The 24,062-nt window shown below is 41.5% G+C and overlaps 2 protein-coding genes across 3 annotated transcripts in view; one reads left to right on the forward strand and one right to left on the reverse strand.

The window, feature by feature from the left end:
- Window positions 1-570: 570 nt before the first annotated feature.
- Window positions 571-21,998, reverse strand: IMPA2 (inositol monophosphatase 2). The gene is made up of 8 exons (XM_048289218.1): window positions 21,867-21,998; window positions 15,598-15,731; window positions 11,024-11,128; window positions 9,633-9,678; window positions 7,275-7,383; window positions 3,674-3,782; window positions 3,376-3,527; window positions 571-2,546 (listed from the first exon to the last, which is right to left on the reverse strand). The coding sequence occupies exons 1-8, from the start codon at window positions 21,981-21,983 to the stop codon at window positions 2,431-2,433; spliced, it is 888 nt and encodes a 295-aa protein (XP_048145175.1). The 5' UTR covers window positions 21,984-21,998; the 3' UTR covers window positions 571-2,430.
- Window positions 21,999-22,098: 100 nt separating this feature from the next.
- MPPE1 (metallophosphoesterase 1) overlaps window positions 22,099-24,062 on the forward strand; it is a 36,157-nt gene continuing 34,193 nt past the window's right edge. Inside the window, exon 1 of one of the 2 annotated variants that reach the window (XM_048289212.1) lies at window positions 22,099-22,198. The gene's annotated coding sequence lies outside the window, so the exon portion shown is untranslated. The remainder of the gene's footprint in view (window positions 22,199-24,062) is intronic. The other variant, XM_048289211.1, reaches the window with a different exon arrangement.

Here is a 24,062-nt window from a genome sequence, read left to right on the forward strand (position 1 = left end):
GAGGAGGTGGGGGGGGACAGGATTGTTGCTCCCCACACACACGGCCAGTTTAACATACTTGGACTACAGCCCGAATTAAAACCCAAACTGCATCCTGGGAACAAATGAGAACTTGGGAATGGGTTTCTGCACTTCTCCCTTCCTGCCTTGCTTGGCTCCTGGCTTTCCAAATCGCTGGCGTGTGCCATTGAAGTGGATGCACAGATTTCCCTGCTTTGCTGAGCTCCAGGAACGCCAGGGCACACCAGCCCTAACTGGGTCAGAGACTTTCTTTGTACAAGTGAGCTGAGCTGCTGGGAAACCTCCCCGGAGCCACGAAGCAGCTTCTCACACATGCACTGGGGGGGACAGGGTGAGGAGGGGGAGCGGATGAAGTGGAGCTGAGCTTCCCCCACACTTGATTCCCTGCCAGCATAAGCTTCCTTACAGGGCTTACAGGCACAGCACAAGCCCAAGCAAAGCCCCAGCTGCTCCCACGGCTGCCAGGGCTAAGCACCCTGGAATCAGAGAGGAATCACTCCGATCTCCTCTGTGCTCGGGAAGTGGGGGGAGAGTGAACAAGAGACAAGCGAGCCTATTAGCATTTATTATTTGTATTATTATAGCACCTCGGTGCCTAGTTGGGGACCAGAATCTCATCCTATTAGCACTGTGAAAACCCAGAGCCAAACTACTGTAGTCCCTGCCCCAGAGGGCTTACAATCTCCTTTTCCAAACAGGGGTACAAAGAGATGGAGAGAGTAAAACGGAGCAGTGACAAAATGTTGATCACTGTGATGGAAAGTGTTGATTTTCTGCTAAGAACCATCAGCTTTTAAATGCTTAGTTGGATTTAGATATTCCTCACACAGTCAATATTTTTGTCTTTCTCATGAAAAAAAAATCAAGAAATCACACAGAACTTCCTGTTATATTCAGTGAAAAACATTTTTCATTGCAAGAAACACACACAAGGTTATTTTTAAAAAATATTGCTTAGTTTGTATCTTCTAAGCAGATATCTGAACATGTTTACAAAGACTACACATGCAGTGTACAAAAAAATGTAAAATTTTTAACCAACTCTTTTGGCTCATTCCTTTATTCAATTTGCACTCTTGCAAAAAAGAGATACCTTTTAATTAAATTTTTGATGAAAAAATAGAAGTGATTTCATATCAACTGCTTTTCTCGACATACTTGTATTTTCCTTGTGCTCATGATATAAAACACAGTCTAAATAGAAATTATTGGCTAGATACAGGGATAGAGAATAACTGTGTATTTAGGAAATCTATGTAACTTGATTTTACAGGTTTTTCTGATCAAAAAGTGTGATTACAATGTTGTGCAAGAAGGGCATGTGATTTACAACTTTTTGCAAGCATATCTTAAGTGCATATTTTTAATAACTTGCCTGTAAGGGGCCAAATCCTGCTGTTCTGCTCAAAGTTTCTCTAAAATCAACAGCTCTTTGACACTGTGCTCTGTTCTGCTGGCCTCCTACTGCTGTGTGTCATAGTTAATACTGTGAATAACTCAGTTGGAGTTCAATATTCCTGATTTTGACTATAAGTACTCTATGGTAGTAAGTGTTTGCAGGTTTGAGCATCTTACAGAGGCCTACAGGACAGTATGATTTATGCCCATGCAGAGGGATGAAAGGAAACAAAACCAGCTGGGCAGCTTGTAAAACAATTAAACATTTTCCATGGTCAGCTCTGCTCTTTGCCATTCGGAGAGCCCCCGACTGGAATCACCTACGTAACCTAAACCATGACCTGAAAATAGCTTCCAATATTAGCTTTCTTCTCTCTATGCATTCTCTAAGTTGCTGTAAACATCCAGGATACCCATATACATACACATACACACCTGGGTACATGTGTGCATACATATAAGTGTATATGCACACATATATATACACGCACACAGACACACATACATGTACATTTATGGATACAGAGCTATGATGTCGTTAGGAAACAACAATGCCTTTTTTATTGCATTCTTAAGTATCATGAAACAAGGGTTTTATTATAGGCACACATCTCAACTACTCCTCCTTTACTACAGTCCTAAAGCTCATTTACCTGAGATCTGCATCTGTAAAAATAAAGTTCCATTTTTTTAGCTGCATGTTACAAAAGACTAAATATCAGCCCCACAGATATGAAATTACAACTTAATGTTGAGACTAATTTGCTACAAGTAAAATACTCTATCTTATAAAAAAGATACTGCTGAAAGAGATACATATTAAAAAGGAAACACGGTTCTTAGAGGTTTAAAAATCTCCCTCTGCCTTCCCACATGGTAATAAATTTATAAAAAATATTTGACACAGAAAATCTCCCCAGAAATCATCCTGCTGCAATCACGTACCCTTCCAAGACACCCATCTTGCAAACGTTACACGGTTCAGGAGGGCAAACTCGGTACAGTGAGTATTTAATTCTCGTCGTCCCGTTGGTAGTGAATAGTTTGTATTTCCTGAGCTATGAACATGGCCATCTCTCTTGTGCCCGCGGCAATCACTCGGCAGGACATAAGATCCAGAGGTCCCCCTGAGGACAAGAGGATTAACGAGAAGTGTCTTAAATATCAGCCATGCTGTAATTAGATAGGGTCAAAACCATTGAAACAACTTCATACGTAGCTCCTTTTGGGGTGGGAATAACAGCCTAATTGAACAATGCCTACGTGGAAATCTCCAGCAAAAAATTATTTTGTAAAATTCTAGGTACAGAGCCAAAGTATGCAAGAGGAGCAGTGAGTGCTTAGATTTGTTCAGTAGCCAACAATAAATGCAATATTCCCTCTTCTAGCAATGGAAGAAAAATTAGTTCATTCAATACACCCTTCTTAATCCACCAAATCTTTCCAGAGTATCCAGGTACTGGTCACCAGTAAACCATTACTCTGAGATGTGTACCATCTAAATTAATTAAGTAATAATCTGGAGACTGTGCTGCCCTTTACTCCTTCTGAGTAATTTCCACTCATATATGTTCAAACTTGCATCCTCCTTTCCTGGGAGGATGTCTCTGTTGAAATCTAATTGGAACATCTGAGCATATCTGCCAATCTCCTGGGCTGGTTCCTTACTGTAAATACAAGGCTTTAAGGAAATTACTCAGAGGCATAGAAACTCAGAATTCTGAGATTGACTCAGAACACCTTCGATGTGATGAAATCCTGTGCTGGAATTACATCAGTGTGTACAGAATAAACAGCCAGGGTCTAGTGGAGAGTACAGACTTTTCTACAGGATATTGCTAGAAATGAGCTAGAGACACAGGGGCAGGATTGGACTGAGGTGACACAGGTTGCCCTGAGGCAGCCACTCACTCAGTCCCCCAAAAGTCAATGGAAAAGGAAGGGCATTTTGCTCACCTGAAGTGTCTATCACAGTGCCACCAGCCTCTCTGATGATGACAGTGGCTGCTGCCAGGTCCCAGCAGTGCAACCCAAACTGGTAATAGGCGTCTGCAGCGCCGGACGCCAAGTGGCACAGGGCCAGCGTGGAGCTCCCAATGACACGGACCCTACACCCCACAGTAACACAAAGGAGAAAATGCTTTTGACTTCAATCTAGGTGTACAACACACTTGTTTCAGTCTTTTTTTTTTAATTACTTTTTTTAATGACTTTGTGGTCACAAATGTGAGACATGTACTGTAAAACATCTTACCCATGTGCTTGGGCCTTGAGCAATCTCTCAATATTACCAAGGAACAATTTCAAAGTTGCAGGGTCACGTTTTGGACCAATTTCTGTTAAAATTAAGGCCTTCGAGATATCTGTAATGGTAGGGAGATGTTTCCATTAATTCAACAGCTTCCAGGAAGGTTCCATAAATTTGTTTTCAAATTAAACACTAATGGACTTTTCATTTTTATGTCCCTTTTTCTACCCCAAATATTTTCAAAGAATAAGTGACAACTTTGTATAAAAATTCAAGGAAGACTAGGTTTCTTCTACAAAATAGTCTGTTCTAAACACACTTTAAAAAAAAAAAAAGGAACAGGAGGATTAAAACCAAGAATGCATTCTTACATTCCTTTTCATACATAGTTTTATTTCATTGACCAGTCACCTTTTGGCAAATTCACTAATATTAGCAGTCAGCTAAAAATAATCCAGTAACCTAGTAAATGTTCATGATGCTAATCTGTTCACATTTGAAGACAGGATGGTTCTTGAATAGGGAATTTTAATGTAATTTGTTAACCAATTATAAACATTTGGGAACCCAGTAAGAAGAAAAAAAAGTTTCTCCCTAAATCACCAGTCACCTAGTAATAGCTCATTCTGACATTTCAAAGACCGAAGACACCTTATGACTGAAAAAACCCTTTCTTATGACAAATTAAAGCAGTATCTTTATTCTTAATAATCTGTGACTGTTCTATTTGTCTTGTGCTCAGCAAAGGCAATGCTGTCCTAGAGCAGATGGAGATACCAGCCTTGTGTACAGTCAAAGGAGAGACTCACAGTGACTCGAAAGGTGTTGAAGCAGTCCTCACATGAGATCTGAATACTGCCAGGCTACAACAAGCGTGTGCCAATGTAAGTGGAGGTGGCTGATCAAATGCCAAGTGTCCCTGCTCCTGCTGTGCCAGCTGAACGTGGAGGCATTAAAGGGAGGACAAAACTCAAAGGTTTAGCAGCTGATAACGCACTGACTGGGCTGCACCTCATGGCAGGTGTCACCCCCTACCCTGGGCTAAAAGCCAGGTATTCATTCAGGTAGGCAACCTCTACCTAGCTCTTACAGCTACCTGCATAAGCTGAAAGTTCTCAGCACAAGGAGCAAGGAGGTTTTCAAAGGCAAATTAGGCTGGAGTGAGACACCATTTAATTAAACAGCCTACCAAAGGATTTAGTATTGCAGATGAACCTTATGGATTCAAGTAACATGGTAAAATGGTTGGTGAGTAACAGGTACGTAACTAGATTAAAAGTTACAGAGTGTCACAAATATTATCTGTAGAACCATAGATTCAACTGCTGCTTTTTAAATTACTGCATTAAAATAGAAAAAAACCAATCCAGGCATGCTGTAGGGTATTTGTTGTTTAGCCACTACTGAAAACTCTGGATGGGGAAAGCAATCTGCCTTAGGTTATTTTGCATAACAGACCCAGTTTATAATCAGAGAACATTTAATGCTCATCTTATTGCTGACATGCACCAAGCCTTCACACCACACCAGTCATAGTTAGGCTGAGACTGAGGCAGTTATTCTTCTGAGTTATTAAATATATTTCTAATTGAGGACCTCCTCAATTTTCATCAAGGCTACAGCTAGAAATTGGATGAAGAGACTGAGGTAACTAAGAGGGAATTCTGCTTAGAAAAAGGAGCTGGCTGATCTCAAGACACTATGGGATTTCAGGAATTCAAGATATGAGATAAAATTTACTGACTATTCCTCATTTCTGATAGAGGCCAAAATAAAAACCAACCCAGGCTTGGTAGAAAAGATTTAACAGTGATATGGATAAATTTATGAAGAAAAGATCAATTCTGTCAACCACAGAAGATTAAAAAAAGAAAATACATTTACAGTATTAGCACATGTAAAGCCTGACATGAATCTAAGCATGAGAAGAAAGGATCACTTGGGAGAACAGGGAAGATGGATCCTTCATTTAAGTGTATCATAACTGTGTGGACTCCCATACCAAACCTCTACAAAATTGGGTGTTGACAAAGAACAGTGTTTGCTTGGGCTGTGACTTCAGATGGTTAAATGTGAACAATGAATGTCTAAGTGTAGATCAACATCATACAACAATCCCATTTCCTGAAAACAAATGGCAGGAAGTGACATGACAGCTTAGATTTCAAACACATCATGGCCATTTCAGTTGCAGTGGCAGCTACAGGGAAACACAGTCTTGCTTCCAGGGTTGGTTTATTTCACTGAAGCCACAGCCTTTACAGAGCAACTGTGATTTAAAGCACTTAAAACATCAGTAGAAGTGAGATTAAAGCAGATCCAGCTTCACTGGTGAAAATTTCCCACCACCAAGTGATGTATCTCAAAACAAAAAAAAATTTCAAAGCATTTGGAAGGGCAGAAGATCTACTTCCCTTGCTATGGTATAGACAACCACATAGACTGGATGTCCAGAGAAAGGAAGACAGAAGTGACATGTGCCAAAATTGTTCATTGTTTAACTGGAAACCAGAACTCTCTGACTGCAAAAGCAAGGGAGGCCATTTCAACAGTGGTTCATCCAGCCCAACTGGGAGCACCCCTTGCTCTTCCTAACAGTCTCTGCCAGTATGGGATTTTTTGGAATATGAGATATTTGAGCACTGAGAAAAATGTGATGTATAATCAATGATTAAAATCTTAGTCACTGACTTTACAACCCATCTCTCCAAATAGGTAGACCCCAGCTCACTATTAACTTAGCTGTATAGCCAAACTTTCCAAATTTCAGGGAGATTTTGATGCAGGGTCTTCTTGAGGCACTAAAGAAATCTGTATGTCAAGTTGCTTGAATTTACTGTGTTTTGAGCTCATTAAATCTCTCCTTGGGGTGAAATTTTTACTACCTCCTGTGTACAGTGGTGCACATTTTTGGCATATGTCTGCTTCCACCAACAACTGAGTGCTATGCTCTCCTCTGCATTTTAATTAACTAAAAGAAAACTTCTCTAAATAATACAAAATTATTGTTTTCTATAACCATTAGGTAAACAGACAGATCTATGACTTGGTTTACTGATAAAAGAATTCCAATAAAGCATTGACAAATTGTTGCTGGCTACTTGTACATCGAAACATACACACCAGAGCAAGCTGTCAAAGAACCCCTAATGAAGCATGCATCCTTTAATTCACTGTTAGCACATATGCCTACAGACATCATACACTCTGTGACATACAAGTTCATTGGAAAATAAGTGAACAGCAGCCACCATAGTACTCTGAATTTGATTCACCATTCCCATTGCATCTTGCTTATAAAAAGTTATGGCAGTGCTCAGCTGGAATGAAACTGGTGAATCTACACGTTCTTCCTTATTTTAAACAATGGTTGCGAAGCAAAATAATTTAGGATTATTTAAATAGTTCATAGTCAGATGTATATTTTAAAAATAAAAGGAGGAAAGTTGTGGTTTTTCAGGAAAAAACAAACACAAAACAAAATTATCATGCAGGTGAAATACTTTCCATCAGGATAATGATGTTCATTATCCTAATGATGATTTGCAACAACTCTGAAACAAAATTAACATATTCCTTTTAGAGTTCTAACAAAATCTAGACCAACCTGTCTCTTTTGATACCTGAAGCCTTTTGTCATTACAAAATGCCCCTTGACCTCTTCTACCAGTGTATAATCGTTCTTCAGTGCAGTGGTAAATTACACCAAATTCAAGCTTTAAGATTTTGAAAAGGAAAGAAATGAATGCAACTCAAATTACTCATCATAAATATAAACAACTACTAATGGCAGAAAGATCAGCAATATTTTAATTGGTACACATAATAAAGATTATACTGATGCTAAAAAACTGGAATAATTTTACTATTACTGTGATATTGAGATATAGGTCACATAAAATTCAGGTAATAAAGAGAAGTTAATGCAATGTGTTCCTGATCCTCTAAATTCTGACTCCCAGTTAGTTTCTGTTCACATTAGAATGGATTACATACTGAGTTGATTTCAAATTCAGTTTAATGTTTTTACTGAAAATACGCAAGGCCTCTGAGGCAAGACTCTGAATGCTTTGCCTTCACTGGTGAGCAGTTACTCCTTGAAGCAACCCCACTGACCTCAGCTGGACCCCAAAGATTTGTGACACCAGGATCAATCAGGCATCCAAACTCAGCAGTCATGGCACACCCGTTATTAACAGTGGATGCTTTGGTAGGCACCTGAACTTTTGTGGTGCATTGAATTTGCCTGCTTTTTCAATCAGAGCAGTACACTCTAGTCACTTGCTCAAATCTTTCTCTGCAAAATCCTTTTGTGAGAATCTCTTGAAGTCACAGGACTCCAAGAGAAGGAGTTTGGACAAAAATACTCTCAATGAAAGCTTAAGAATGTGCAACAGTGGAATTTTTGTGGGAGATTCTGTTTACCAATGAAAAGAGGGTCAGAATTAGACCCTAAGTATTTAAAATTTCTATTATTTTAATAGGCTCCATCAAAAGATTTTAAAGCACTTTACAAACTTCAAGGGTCAGCTCTGAAAACTGGCCCTAGGTCAGTAATAGTAGCATTATTTAATTTAGGGGTACACAAAAATTAAGTGACTTGCCCGAGGTGTCAGAAGCTGGCCACAAGGTGAAGAAAACATCTCAGATATTCTAGGCTCCAAGTTTTTTCCTGCTGCACTCAGTGTTCATCAGAGACAATTCAAAGGGAATAGACTGTCCTGGCTCCCTATCCTGAGGTCCCATCTAAACCAAGGGGTTTTTTGAGGAACACACTATTAATAGACTCTTTCCGTAGAGGCATCTGCAGGAATTTCCTCAGTACTGTTCAAGGCTTATAATCAGGCCAGTTCCCCTGTGTGTACTTTGGTTCCTCTTCAGTTTACTCTTTTTTCTGCTTGTCCTGTTTGCTTAACTGAGGGAGACGTAACATAATTCTTTACTTTTGTTTCAGCTTTGTTTAGTTTACATAACCCAAAATATGCAGCATCAAAATCATGATGGTGTTCTAGAAAACATAAATAATAGAGCTGTCTGATAAAAAAATGTCGTGTTCAAAAGGACCTTTGGTAATGAATAAATTTCAGAAAAGCATGGAAGTGTTTCTCTGCAATTTCCATGTTTGAAAAGTCTAACCAGAGAAGTATACAACATTATTCTGTTTAAATCAGTAAGAGGTACTAGCACATCTGAAAACTTGGCTGTTACTGCACAGACTTCTTGCTAGCTTTGCTTAAAGCTGTACATATATTTAAGATTGTGGAATTAGGCTGAAAGAGGCACATTCATTGGAAATTTGAGTAACTAGTTATTCTGTAGATATATATCAAACTGTAAACCAGCAACATCTGGAGAAAAGGCACTAGCACAAATGAGCATAGCTAGGAAACTCAAAATGGCACATTGGAAGGCTAGGTACCTTCCCACCCTCACCATAATCAAGCTCTTAGGTGGTAAATACAGCTATTTTACTATGTTAAGGAAAACACCAATGCAGATTAAATGAACTATGCCCATAATTTTGCACTCCTCAGAAAATCAGTTCTACATTGACTCACAGCAGGGGTTAGCTTTCACAGATACTGCTAGCAGGAAAGAAGCAATAATAATAATACAGGAACACTGGGATGTATGTTTAAATTTTGAAGAAGCAGCGCTGAATTGAACTTACTATGGTTTGTCTAACTAAACCTTGCTCACACCAGTACTCCCTTTTTCTCCAAATAAATCCCATAATACTTATAATAATTCATAGAATTCTCTTTTAATTGCCAGTTTCCATAAGTAAGTTTTGCAGGACTATGATTTTAGATGAGTAGAATATGATCAGATGCATTTAAAAAGCAGGGGAAAACCTGAGTAGTGACTGATTTTTTAAAAAAAATCATTTCATTTAAAGTTCCCACATGGTTTTGAGACTTCTAGCCAACTCTCAGGTGCCCATCTTAAAGAACATACTTCATACCTCTTTGTTAACAGCAAATCCAATGCTCACTGCCACTGTTGGAAATCTGTGAAAAATAAGAAATGAAGTAGTACTGCTGAAAAATCTCTCAACTTACTTCTTATGCATCCCCCTCAGGCAACAAAACCCCACATGGAGCACTGTGAGTTTACTTGTCAAAATGCACTTGACATTATAGTATCTCTCCTTTGTCAACCTCTTTAACTTTGTCAGTTCCTTTAAAAATTTAACTTAGTATTGGAGAAGGCAAGAAATGAACACATGAAGGCATTACAACTTTTACACTGAACACGTAGTGTACTTTAGGGATGTTTTTGATTTAGTGTAGCTGAATTATCCAGTATAAAATCACTAATGTTATAATAAGTCATTGCTTTCAAGAGCACATTTTGTTCAAGCTATGCACCTGAGATAGCAATTAAGTAGCATGGAGATACCTTGCTGCTGACACCAATATAAAAAGAAACCAGTTCCTCTATGCTCTCCTTTTTCAAAGTGATGATCACGTATTTAATTTGGTCCTTTTGACTACAGCATAATTATTGCAGTTTAAACAATGAAATAAATTAATTTCTTAAAAACATATATTAAAAGGGACTTCAAAAGTCCAGAAAATATTGCTAGAAAGAGGAAATTTTACCTAATTGCATGAAACATCATCACATGATACACCCCACCTCCCCTGGAATTCTGTGTAATTGCACCAAAAGTCAAGGAAATGCCTTTTTTTTTTTTTTTTTAATGAGAGTTGCAGTTATTTTAAGCCTCTAACTATAAGACAGAACCTACAGAGGGTTTTTAAGTAGAAATATTATGAATAGTCATTAGTTTACAACTCTAGCATTTGAACGGTGAATTAAAAGTCATAATTTTTGCAGCAACAACCCCCAGATTTAATTTTTGCGGAGGTACTTTTGAAATTTAAAACCAGTATCTGTGTACAACTCCTTTCTCAGTGCTGCTCCACGCACACGCAGCGGCTGCACTTCCCGGGAAGAACGAAGCGCGTGCGTCTGACGGGGAGCGAAGAGCCCTCGCTCCCAGAGGGAATGTGCAGAACGCAGCCAGGCGCTGGGCCAGGTGTCCTCACAGCGCAGCCTTGTTCCTCCACGCCGCCCAAGCCTCTGCTCATTAGCCAGCGCTGGGCTGCGAGCGGGCCAAGAGCCACGGGCCGCGGGGCAGCCGCCAGAAACTCCAGCTGGCCCTGGGCTAGCAGCACAAACACAGCCTCCCTCACGCACCACGCCGGCTACCGGGGGTAAAGGGATCACCCCTACGTGCGAGTCGAAGGAACAAACCTACCAGGGAAAAGCACCTTTAGGAGGAAGGGAGGAGCTGTGGGAAGCTGCATTTTGGGTTCAGATGCGTTTCCCAGGCCGCTGTCCATTTACCTGTGCACAAAGTTGCATGTTCCATCAACAGGGTCAATAATCCAGGTCGGGCTGTCGGTGAGGACACATTTTGAACCTGCAGCAGTGGATTCTTCTGCAATAAACCTGCATTTGGTGCAAGGGTGAAACAAGTATCCCAGATCATCAGCTTAGATATGTGACTTGGAAAGTCAACCCTATCATTCTGGTTTTTAAGAGATAACTTCTCTCTCTCTACATAAAACAATTTTGTATAAATGTTAACACACATACTGCTTTTCAAATTTAGGAATTGGTAACTTTCATTGAGGGAGAGTTCTTGAATCTACAGCATACTATTTTACATGCAAAAGAAGAACTCTATATCCACTCCTCCAATATGCCATTAAGAAAGTCATGAAAATGAATGCAGAAATGGATCCGAACTGGCATCCCTGGAACTCAAGGAGGAGATTGTTTTATGCAGACTATAATTTTATGGGTTAGGCCTGTCTCTTGCAGTAAGTAATATAAACTGCAAACTGTACCTGCTTCTCTTCTGCAGTCAAATCCAGTCAGCAGGAAATAATGCACTCTTAGAAAATCCACAATTTTGCTCCTACTTGTATTTTCTTACAGTAGTCTGACTCAGGAAATTAAAAGGTTTACAAAGGTGGACTTTCTTTTTCCCATGACACACAAAAAAATCAACAGATTATTTTTTGTTTGTTTGTTGTTTGGATGCACAAGGCACAAAATTAAATCTGAGGTCATCTTCTCTTCTGTTGTTCTGTCCCAGTTTCTTTTAGCATTTTTTTTTCTCCTTTTTCCCTGGGAAACGAACATCCAGTTCTGGCACATTTCCTGTTGACCTTAATTATCCCTGCTCTCCCATAAACTGCTCAAGTCTCTTGCTGTAAGAGATGTGCAGGTGCTACTCTCACAGATTTTCATAAAGTCCTATATGCACAGAAGGAATAGAATCCAACTGCTAGTAGTGAATGTTGCTGGTGGTTTCACATTTGAACAGCCAGTAGTGGTAGTCAGAGTTCCTGCAAATGCTTGAAGGCAAAAAAACTTCTCTCAAAGACACAAAGAGAAAAAAAAAAAGGATAAAATAAAGAGACAATGTCTTTTGCAAAAGAGTCCTTCCCTAAGACTAGAGTAGCAGCTATTTTTATTTTGTGTCTTCAACCTGTACAGAACAATTCCAGATAACACTTGAAGCCATGAGCTTAAAATGTTCTGCAGATAGCACAGGAGGAGTCTTCTTGAATTTTCCAAAAGCTACTCTGCCTGGACTTAAGTAGAAACAGACTATTTTGATGGCATTATAGATCCCCAGCTGGTACAGAGAGGGAATCAGGAAGTGTTTGTTACTATTTTCATCTCTGTTAAAGGAAACAGCTGAAGGACAAAGTGCTAGTGCACAACTGAGAAACAAGAAAGACTTGACCAAGTGTTTTAAACTCTCAGTTTAACATAACACTTTGCAGGCTCCTTGCTCTAAATATTCCACCACTTTGTCTTGTTGGTGCTGTATCACTTAACTTTTGCTTTTACAAATCCTGTAATTAGAATCCAAACCCAACCATGCTTTGTCTGTGCTGCTGGATGAAGAAGATGCATAGGTGGAGCATCTCACATCACACCTCAGATTATCCTTATTCCACATAAATTGTACCTCTGCTTCAACCCTCTGCCAGCTTCCCCAGCTGGAGCTTGAACTATAGCTGCTGTCTTGCTTTGCTGTCTTCCACCAAAGAAAGGTGAAATAAGACCCTCCTTAGAGACAGGAGTATTTCTGTGTAAGATGATTTGCCCTCAAGTTTCGCGAGCCAGTTCCTCGCCTTTCCCTCGCAGCGGGGGTGTGACACTGCAGTCCCTGAGCTCAGAACTGCTGACCTGGAGCTGGGGCACAGCCGTGCCGCAGATAAAGTCTTCACACTCAAGAACAATTTTTCCAAAATGGATGTAGGACAAATTAGGTGCACATTTTATGAAATCTGGGCTAAAGGGTAACAACCCCCCCCACCTTGCTGCTGTACAATACTGGGAAATGTGAGAGTCCCACAAGGTCAGCTTCAGATGTCTTGCTCTGTGTCCTGTAAAAACCTGCAAACTAAGCAAAACACTCAGTGTGAAGTACTGGAGTAAATTCTAGGAACAGCTTGAGAAGTGGGAGGGGTAACCACCTTATTAAAATAGTTAATTTAATATGCCAGCCTGCCAGCTCTGCTGACCTCTCTTCAAATCTGGATTACAGTTTACTCCCACTGAAAATGAGTCTAGTAATTTTAGCCAAGCCTTCGACTACATCTGTTCATGCCGTGGTGCTTCTCTGAAATTCATTGCAGAAACAGCAGGGAAGCTGTAACATACCATAATCTGCAGCAGAAATGATATCCAGTCAAGTGCAGGAGACTCAAACTGGGGCTGTCCCTCACCTATCCTCTTATGGGGGTCTGAGCACAGAAAGCTGGGAAGCTAGAGTTGGATGTCACCGTCTTAAACTGCTGTGTCCTGATTTTAATGTCTACAGAATTAAGGCCACAAGTAACACAAAAGATGCCAACTTGTGTAATAATAGCAGGGGTAAATGTTGGGATAGCCCTTTGCAACCAGTAGCTCCTGGTAGTCTGGCCGTGCCTACCCACAGCTCATGGATCTATCCAAAAAAATATCCTTTTGAAAAGACTCACTGGGGGCACATCAGAGTACTAAAAAGTGAGCACAGATTAAAACTTGAGTGAAGTGTGAATGAAGATGATACACACCACTTAGCCAAGAAGAGAGAAGAAAAAAGAAACATGGGACAGAATTACATTTTGAACAGATTTTCCTAATATTTCTCTTTACTTCTGAGTACATTTCCAGTATCTCAAGACTCATAAGTGCCTTAGTGCAAATGGCAGATTCTAATGAGATCCCTTTTAATTTTCCTAACTCCTCAAGTCCATTTTTGATTCAGAGGATGTAAGAATCAAGATAATTTAGAAGAAAAAGAAATAACAGAAATCTTCAGTGCTGCTTGCAACAGCCAGGTTAGGGGAAAGACTGAATACAATTTAAATTATCTTTTAATATTTGCATTGTACTTTAATTTAACCCTTGATTGCTATTGTAAATTCTCCATTGCAAGTGTTTTAATCAAGTCTAGTTAAATTTAGTTTTAATCTATTGTTTCATCTGAATGCATTAATTATCTGAACAAATTCTAACCAAACCCACCAGCAACAAAATAAAATGTCTTGAAGAAATGGCAGTTCCTTCATTTACTTATAAAGTCAGAAGTTAACTGTACAGGGTTGACAAAATCTGGGATTTTCCAGTTCCTAGGTGTACACTGACCTTACAATTTTTCTTCCCATTCTGAGTAACTTGAGTGTGTCTGGTGATTCGCATTTTATGTGAAATGTGTATGTTTTACATTCTCTGCCAGACTGCTCAAGGAAAAAACTAACAAAAGAGTGGAGATGAGAGAAGAGCACAGCCAGCAATAGTAGAAGGAATATTACACAAATAATAGGCCTGTAAAGCCTGCCACTCTCTTGAGAACTGCAGCCAAGAACCACACATCATGCTGTACAGTACTGCTTCAATATGCCATCACACACAGCACGTATTTAGAAAGCCATATTTAGTATAAAATATGCTTTCTGCTCCTTCTTATGGTGGGTTTTTTTGCCCAGCAACATCACTGATCATCAGATTAGTAGCTGAACCCTTCCAATTTTCCTCTTTGTTGCTTTCTGCACAGTGCTGGAATGCAAGGCTCATCCCCATCAGAGATGCCCACAGTTAGAAGGGAGTTGGACACTATTTAAGGGATACACAGGCTTTGCACCGACTCTGCAGGAAACTGAATTTTATCCATTGAAGTGAAAAGGAGAAATCAATTGCAGTCTTTGCATCAAACCAAACCTGGCAACTAATACAAACCTTCTCTCTAATCTGTGCATGAGCTGGGTTGTTATTTTCAAGTTGACCACAATAATTCAAGAGGAATGGACAAGCTGATCTACTTTTGAAACCTTGGGTTTGCAGCCCATGTAGTAATTTATAGCCTGTTTATGAAGAGGCATCAAATAATGATGATGATGACAAACAGCCCTGCTTCTCACTGATCTTCTCACTATAGAAGATGAGGTAAATGTGATTAAATACACTTTTACTTGTCCTGATCTGGCCAATGCATATGTGTGATGGCAACAGAAAAGGTCTGCAGGGTGGGACCTTTGCTAGCATATATTTCTGCTATATTTTTATAGATAGCCTTGGCATAATTCTTATACAATAGGCAACAGACCAGTATTCTGAACATCATGGAGATCCACATGAAACCTTCATCCATGATGTCCCCACAGGGGAAACATTGCTATTAAATACATATATCAAGAAACATAGAAAACATAAAGTACTACGTATAAGGAAACGGTACTTCTTAAAAAATAGGAGTCCTATGAAAATGTCCAACAGCAATAGGTTAATATATAACAAAGATACACAGACATAAGAAAGATATACAGACTTTTAAGGTTGCCTTTAAATACCAGTCAGATATGCAGCATGTAAAGGACTAAAAAAGGTTGTTGATAGTTTCTATAGGCACTCACCTGTGGGAGGGAAACTTCTCTTTCAGAACAGAAATAATTAAATTTTCCACAAAATGATCAGTTTCTGTCACAAGATCTGCTGCAGATGTCTTCGTGGACACTTGTTTTTCCTCTGTTAGAGCTTTCCTAATAATCTGAAACAGAAGTTCATAAATCAGATTTGTTGGGCATTCAGTCTGTGCATACTAAAATAGTATCTTCACTGAAAAAAATATAGCTAATCCTGAAAAACAGCTGTAGGCCTAATTCTACCAGAGGCTGTTCTAATTTTTTGACAAAAAAATCCTTCTGAGCTAGTGAGTATTCATTGGGAATACAGCATTTTGAATCACTCTGCAAAAACCTCTCTTTACAGTTCAGGAAAGGACTGATTAAAGGATGCAACTAATGGAATAAAAGGATGATGGCAGTCATCATGATTTGGAAAATTACCAAAAGTACACACAAGATAAGAAAAAGCCTCAAGGCTCAGGCATTTTTCAAGGAAACGCATTTATTTTTTTGTAATTTATAGGGCTACTACCCCACTGTTCTCTTACTTTAAAAGATAAACAATAAGGCAAATTTAATTGGTTTCCACTTTGCCAACGAAGATACATAGTTGTTTTTTTTGGTTTTTTCGTGGGTTTTTGGAACTTCAGATGTGGACCACCCTCTGGTTCCCAAAGAATTGCCATATATTTAACAAAAACAAAAATTGAAGCTTTCTCTAGATATGAAACCAATGATTTAAACCTGGACTCTCTTCTGGAAATGTCTTTATCTGATTCTCCAGGGTTTTACTGTTACAAACTCAAGTACAAATGCACATATGAGAAAAGAGTTAACGAATGCTTTTCCCAATTTTTCCCATTTCCTTTCTGTTTTGTTTTTCTTTCCACCTCTTCATTAAAAAGAAAAATAAAGGGGCAAAAGGAGATGCCTTATTTTTTAACCAGTGAAAATGGTAAATTATTTGAAATCAAGAAAACCAAAACAAAGCAAAAATTAAGCACCAGTTAATTTGTTTAGAATTATATCATCAAAACTCAGCAGCAATAAGATCAATATTCCAAGTCCCTTCTAAAATTTATATATTTCAATTGCTTAACTAAATTTCCATTGATCAAAGTATTTTAAAACCACTGAGAAATATTTGATGACTAAAGAAAACAGTTCCACTGTATTAAGGCATGGGAGAGGGAAGCAGAAATTCCCAAATGTCATCTCAGCTCTTGGTTTTCACAGTATAAAATATTATATTTGAAGGGTGTGCTAATTGTTCCAACAAATAATGGATATTGAGGACTATTTCCTTAGTATAGAAGGTATCTGGACTAATGTTTCTGCTTTGTGAGCAGTAAAACATCAGTTGTGCCTATTTAGTAGCTTGTGAGGGCAGGTAGTACCTTTCAGTTTGAGGTCTTGCTAAAGTTCATTACTGTGTATCAAAATATTAACCACACTTAATCTCTTTACTCCTCTCAATGCCCTGTGTGGTTGTGTTGAAGGATTTACCGTAGAAGCATAAAAGTTTAACTCCAGCAAGGCCCTTGGGCTCCTCTTCAGCCCAAAGCAAAATCCAAAACACTCCAACCACCCCCAGTTGTGTATTCTAAAAAAACTGCTATGTTGATAGCTTTTATTTTATTTGCTCTTCTTTACTTTCTGCTTGGGACTTCACATAGTGAAATAGATGAGGAATGTCCTCCTTTTGACAGAGATTTTAATGTCTTCTTAGCAATGCCATGTTCTTGACTTCTATTCAGTTTTAATGCATAGTAGATTGAGATTTTTGCAGCCATTTAAATCAGTGCCGCTGCTCAGCAGGGCAGTGAGATCATACCTGAGCCTTGCTGGAAAAGGAAAAGTAGAGATGGAACCTCTCTTCTACAGATGTCTCTGCAATCAGCTGATTTCATTGCATGCTCTGGCACTTGATCTCTCCCATTTGAGTACAATCCTTTACACAACCCAGCTTCAAATTTAGTATTTTTCATTTCTGAGCCTTTACCCAGTTGCTCACGACCATTTTTAACTTTAACCCCTGTCTGTTTCTCTGGTGGCCAGCATAAGGCTCCAGCCACTTTGGAGGTGGCAGTAGCCAGGGGTGTGCCTGCACTGTGAAGTGGTGGCTGATGGCTCTCTCACCTGTCTCCCACGCCAAAGAGCCACGACACATTTAGCATTTACCAGCCCTACCATGAGCTGCTTCTCTCCACTTCTTGTGCAAGCAATATGTCAAGAGGCGAGGAGGAGAGAAGTCATGGTGCTGGGCTGAGGTCACCAGCCACAAATGGGCACCACATCTGTGGAGGCTCACCCACAGCACGCAGGATGGACAGGTCTGATTCTGCCAATTCTCTGCCTCTTACAAAGGGCTTGACAAAGGGACCCCCATGCATTTGCTCCAACTTGTACAGGTATGCAATCCAAGCCAGAGTATTCCTATACAAGGATCACATTTCCTGCATAATTGATGAAAAAGCTTTTATTCTTTGGAAAATGATCAAATATCTCAGAGCAGTGTAGAATTCAATTTATGTTGAATAATCCCTAAAAGTCACCTGCCTTCAGAGGAGTGTTAGAGCCTGGTGCCTCAGAGTATTTCGAGAGCATCACTCAACTCCTCTCCTTGCAGAAGCCTTCCAATATGGTTTGTGAATACCTACTGCAATTGCCTGGTCTTTCCAGGACATGGGGCTCCATAAAAGTCTCACTCTAGGTTACAGGCAGCAGGCAAGCAGAAACCAAAGGAACTACAGGATGATGAAATGGAAACAGCTGATTGCACCTTATCCCTATTGTACAATGAAACTGGCAACCAAGATGCTGTAATTTGGCTGTAAATGTATTTTACTAGACTTTACTCCTGTACTAGCGCTTGTCCCTAGATTACAGAGATTTTTCAGCAACTTCTAAGCAACTGATTTTTGAGAGCATGTTTATTTAGAGCAGAGCCTTTTAACACTCTTAGCCCATGCTGCCCCTCCTCTAATGCAGATTTTATCCTAATACCCTGCTTGGGAGCATTTGGGGGGTTATGCAAAGTGAGGGACACTTACACCATTACATGAAGAGCACATCACAGAGCAAGACCCAGGCTGTCCAAGCTCCCTCCTTCATTTCCCATGGAGCGGGGGAAATGGAGCCACTGGGGCTCAGTGCAGTCTGTCCTGGACTCTTCCTTTTATAATGCCTTTGTGAAATTTATTCCAACAAAGCAGAATGACAAGAAGACAGAGGGCCAAGATGCCTTTTCCTCCAATACCTCCCAGGAGAGCCACCTATGGTAGTGTGCTAATGTCAGATATTTCATTTCACCATACTGCTTGCACTCACCACACACTTCTAGGAGTTCCAAGATGGATTTTCTTGCTTGCAATACTGTCCTGAAATATTTGCTCACTGATAAAATCAAACATCTAGATAAAAAGCATGAGTATCTGCAAATAATTCAGGAAATTCCAATCTAGCTTGCCAAAACATCTGTCCATGTTCCATAGAAAATAGCCTAACAATTTCCCCTGGGAGCAAACATCAGGGGAAAAAAGTCTTGAATTTTTAGAATACCAGTGGAAATTTTTTAAAAATTAAAAAAAAAATTTTTTTTTTAGTGGCATTCTGCTAGGTCTCTTATGCCTCATAAAATTATTTTCTGGGGGAAAAAAAAGAGAGGAAAAAAAAAGGAAAAAAGAAAAAAAAAGTTTGTACTTCAAAATACTATCTTCTAGTGTCAGTTTCTTACTCTTGTTTTTACCTGGATGCATGTTTACTCATTTTGGTGAAGCTTTTCCAATTCTGCAATTGGAGAGAACTGTGCAGATATTACTCAGTGCTCTTAACAGCATCAAAAATGCACAGACTGGTCATGCCTGCTTTTCTTGAGCAAAAAGTCATATCAAACCCATGGGTGTACTCTCATGAACAGAGCAAGCAGAGTTTACTCACAGAAAAAAACAGAAGAGAAGTTTGAAAAAGCACAGTTATTTGTGGCCTTATAGAGTGAATTTTAAAGCAGGTCAATTACAGAGATTACAAAACCATGACCATTCTCGTTATGAAACAGCCATATATATATATTAAATGACAGCTTGTGATATTTCATAAAAGTAATAAGAACTAAACAACAGGATGGGCAAGAGAAGCAATGATTTGAACCCAGTAACAGAAGTTACTCCAGCAACAGCACTTTTGACACATATTCAAGCATCACTTCTTTATTGGCCTTTTAAGTTTAGATGAACTATTCCAGAGTATAGATGCCTATCTGTCGGAAAGAAGACATATTTTACCTATAGTCATGAAACACAATGCAATACAAACCAAAGAGTTGTACAAGCCAAAAGGGGAGATCAGAAAACTGTATTACTGGTTAACTTTGCCTAGAAATCCAAAATCTGGAAGTGCACGTCTTTCTTCAGGTTGGTCTCTGTGCCAAGCCTCTTGCAGATGCTTTCTAATGATTCCAACCCTTCCTAACCTGCCATAGTCCTGAGAAATGGAGCACCTGAAAAGAAAGGCTGAAGCAGCAAAGTTTCACGCAGGGATGGAGGCAGGAGTTGGACCTTGGGAGACAGATTTCTGGAGATGGAGGTGAAGGCAGAAAGGTCTGAGGGATGGGGAGAGAAGCAGAAGAAAAAGATGACCTTGACTAGTGGAATTGACTGCTTTTGGTGATCAAAATAACCCCCATTTTTATCAATCAATTTTCAGCAAAAGTTCAGTCCTACCAAACCCATGTTACACTGCATTTTGTGTTCTTAGCTCTAGTTTCTTTTGGCAATAGTTGAAAGCAGATTGACACTTACATAAAAAATGGAGCCTTACCTGCACCTTTTCTTCAAGAAGGATCCCCAATGCCTTTTGTAACAAAAAAGATTCCTTATCATGACAAAATTGGAAAAATTAAAAAAAACCCACACAAACCAGTTTCCAAAGTCCTACTTAAACAACATCCTTGGCTGGTTTAAATTTGGCCTGCCAAAGAAGCAGCTATTTCCTGCCAGTTGCAAGGTAGCAATGGCAGCCTGTGATTTAGGATTCAAGGATTAGTCTTATGGAATGTTTACTTCTTCCAGGAAAAGGTGCTCAGCTGTGATTTTCTGAGCAAGTGAAATGATTGGAGAAGGCTAAAGCTGTCTTCACAAATTGATATTTTGAGAAATAAGGTGTGGAGGCTCGAGCAAGTCATGAGTCTCTCTTGTGAAATGGCTGGTAGAATGACTACGCTGGAGAAACTCCTGTTTTGAGAATCTGTGAGAGCATGACCTGTCATCCTGATTTGGATTATCCATTTAGTCCCTGTATTATTAAAACAAGTCTCCTCTCCTCTGGGATTCCGTTCATCTTTGTGGGTGTGTTCTACTAAGGAGAAAATATGTTTAATAACACACACTAAGGAAAAGTTATGGGTCTTGGACTCAAGACAGAAAAGGGGGCTTCTTAAATCACAGTGTATAGGTACAAAGCACGTTTCAAAATAGAACAGAATGGAAGCAAAAGAGAAAGACATTGCTGAGGTTTGTGCTTTACCCTGTTTCTCAAACAATCTGCTGATCCCACTTCTTGGCTCTGTTAGAGCTGGTGAAAATTTTGCTGCTACATATAGTAATATATGGGGTTGGGATGTCTCCTGAGATGACTAATCCGTTGTGTCAAAACACGGATTGGAAATAAGCTACTACAGACCTTCACCACACAGCTATTTGTCCCTAGCAAGGGAATTTCAGCCACTCTGAAGACTGCCATATCTAACAAGACAAAATCTCCCCGACACAGTTGTTTTTCTCTGCACAAGCTGCTCGAAAACAAATGCTGGCCCCGAAGGATGCAGCCCTCAAGGGATGGGGCCGAAGGATGGGGCCTCCCAGGGAAGGGGCTCCCCCGAGGGATGCAGCCCCCGAGGGAAGTACCCCCAAGGGCTGGGGGCCCACCGCCCCGGGCTGCGGCCCCGAGGGAAGTGGCCCCGCGGGATGGGGCCCCCCGAAGGATGGGGCCCCGAGGGATGGGTCCCCCCCCAAGGTATGGGGCCCCCCGGGATAAGGCCCCTGCTGCCGCCATCCCTCCCGCGGCCGAGGGCTCCGGCGGCGGCCCGGCTGAGCGGGTGCTGAGCCCCGCCGCCCTCCTCCCCGTCCCCAGCTCTGCGCACCAGCCCAGCGCCCGCACGGCCCTTCCTCAACCCGCGCCGGGAGAAGGCTCCTCCGGCCGCGGGGCAGCCCAGCCCGGCCCAGCCCGGCCCAGCTCGGCCCGGCCCCGGCCGGGGGCGCAGCGGGCGGCGCGGCTCTCACCTGCCCGGCGCGGCGCGCCAGCTGCACCGCCACCTCCGCGCACTCCTTCCAGGGGTCCCCGCCGCCGCCACCCGCCGTCGCCCGCCCTTCCTCCTCCTCCTCCTCGCACGGCTTCATCGCGGCGGCCGCGCTGCCCGGAGCGGGGCCGCGGGGCGCGGGGGGCCCGGCTCCCCGCCCAGGAGCGCCCGCCGAGGAGGATGCCCTGGGCGCACGCACCGCCCGGCGCTGTCACTGCGCGCCCCGGCAGCGCCCCGCCCAGCGCAGCGGGGCGGAGAGAGGCGGCCGCCGCGGTCAATGGGGAAGGCGGGCTGGCTGCTGGGCGCTGACTTTAGGTGAGCCCCGGGGGCGGAGGAGGATCGGGAGAGGCGGGGGTACCGCGGAGAGCAGCGCCGGGGCCGCGCCGAGAGGGTGGGATGCGGAGGGCAGGGTGCGGGATGCGGAGGGCAGGGTGCGGGATGCGGAGGGCAGGATGCGCAGGGGGGACGCGGAGGGCAGGATGCAGGATGCGGAGGGCAGGATGCGCCGCGCCGCCATCGCCGTGGCCGTGCCCCGGCCGCCCCGCCTGACATGGCGCCGGGAGCGCCGTGCTGGGGCTGGGGCGCTCCTGTTTCCCCCGGGACGAGGAGGAGCCGCCGCGCTCCCAGGTCGAGCGGCCCCTCGGGGGCTCCGCTGCCCCCCGCTCCCCAGGGCCATCCCGCGGAACGGGAGCCCGGCTGTCGGCGTTACCGGGGCTTTGGGGGAAAAGCTGGCGGCTGGCATCGGCCATCTCGGGAATGAAAGGGAAAAAGTGTGGGAAAAGCGGCCCCGGGAGAGGAAAGGCAAGTTCAGGTTTTAAAGTTCAGTAGCTTGTTAGTGCTTGGGAGTTCAAGTGTGTGCTAAGAAATACACAGCCCTTTCCATTTTTCCCTTGTCTTCGTGTGTCATTTTGGATTTGTCAAGGATGAGAAGAGGAGAATTCAGACCCCACTGTTCTAGAATCCGTATAAGCCAAATTGCCATGCCGGCAGAGTAGGGAACAGAGCTAAGCGATTCTGGATCCGCCTCGTAGAAGGAGGGCAGCCCAGGATGAATGCATGCTTATGCAACAGAGCAGCTAGACTGTTGTGCTTTAAAACACCGAGTGAGTGTTGGGAACACACACTTTATCTGTCAGAGTGAGGCTTTTCCAAATGACTTGTTCTGATGCACACTTGGCATTGAATGGGAAAAAAGAGAGCCCAGGGACTGAGTGCATCAGCATAGATTTTGAAAGGGGCATTAAGTACAGAGAGTGTATGAAATTTGTTATTGTCTTTCAGCACCTGCTTTGTGGTTGAGAGTTTCATTTTCAGGGCTAGAATAGAACCGCTTTAGTGGCAAACAGGTTTGCATGAAGAAAATTGCATAACACCACCACTTACTATCTCTGAACACAAAATTAATAAATTTCCTAGAGACCAGGCTAAATTAAATTGACTTGGGTATTCTATTTAATACCTAAATCTAGATCTATTTTCTTTTATTGTTTATCTTTTAGGACGCAGATGACTTTGGGATGAGAGGGACACTTGCCACATGTAGTTCACAAAAATAATATACACTTTTTAAAATAAAACACTTGGACTTTTTCCTTCTAAAGCAAGGGACTGAACTTCATGGATTGTAGCACAAGAATTCAACTTCATTCTTTAAATTTCTAAGCTCCACCCTGGCAGTGGATGCCACAAAGACAGCAAGGCTGTCACTCTACTTAGTGAAATATTTTTTAGTCCCCATTTTGAACCAGGAAAAAAATGGTAACAAAATCTGAGAAGGCAAATTAACTACTACACAAAGTGTGAAAGTTTGGTTCAAGTATGAAATGATGAAATTTTGTTGAATAAATTCTTACCAAATGTTTGTCAATCTTTCTGCTGACTAATTGCTCTACGTCACTTGTTTCTTCCAAACACATATCTCCTTTGTTCTTATGTAAGATTAGTTTCCTTAAGTGCAATAACCCTACAAACATGCAATATAATTTGGACTAGTGTAGAACAGAATTGCTCTGGATTCTTCCTTAATCTGAGTTTCCTCTAGGTTGATAGGAAATTTGTACTTTTTATTGCTGCCATAGCACACGGTCGCTTCAGGACCTTCCAGAGAGTTTCTGTGCAGGGCCAGATGTGTAAATGTATTTCATGGTGAGATGAAGTATAGACATTGCTGAGATGTAGT

The sequence above is a fragment of the Corvus hawaiiensis genome, chromosome 30 (genome assembly GCF_020740725.1).
Source record: "Corvus hawaiiensis isolate bCorHaw1 chromosome 30, bCorHaw1.pri.cur, whole genome shotgun sequence".
NCBI lineage: Eukaryota > Metazoa > Chordata > Aves > Passeriformes > Corvidae > Corvus > Corvus hawaiiensis.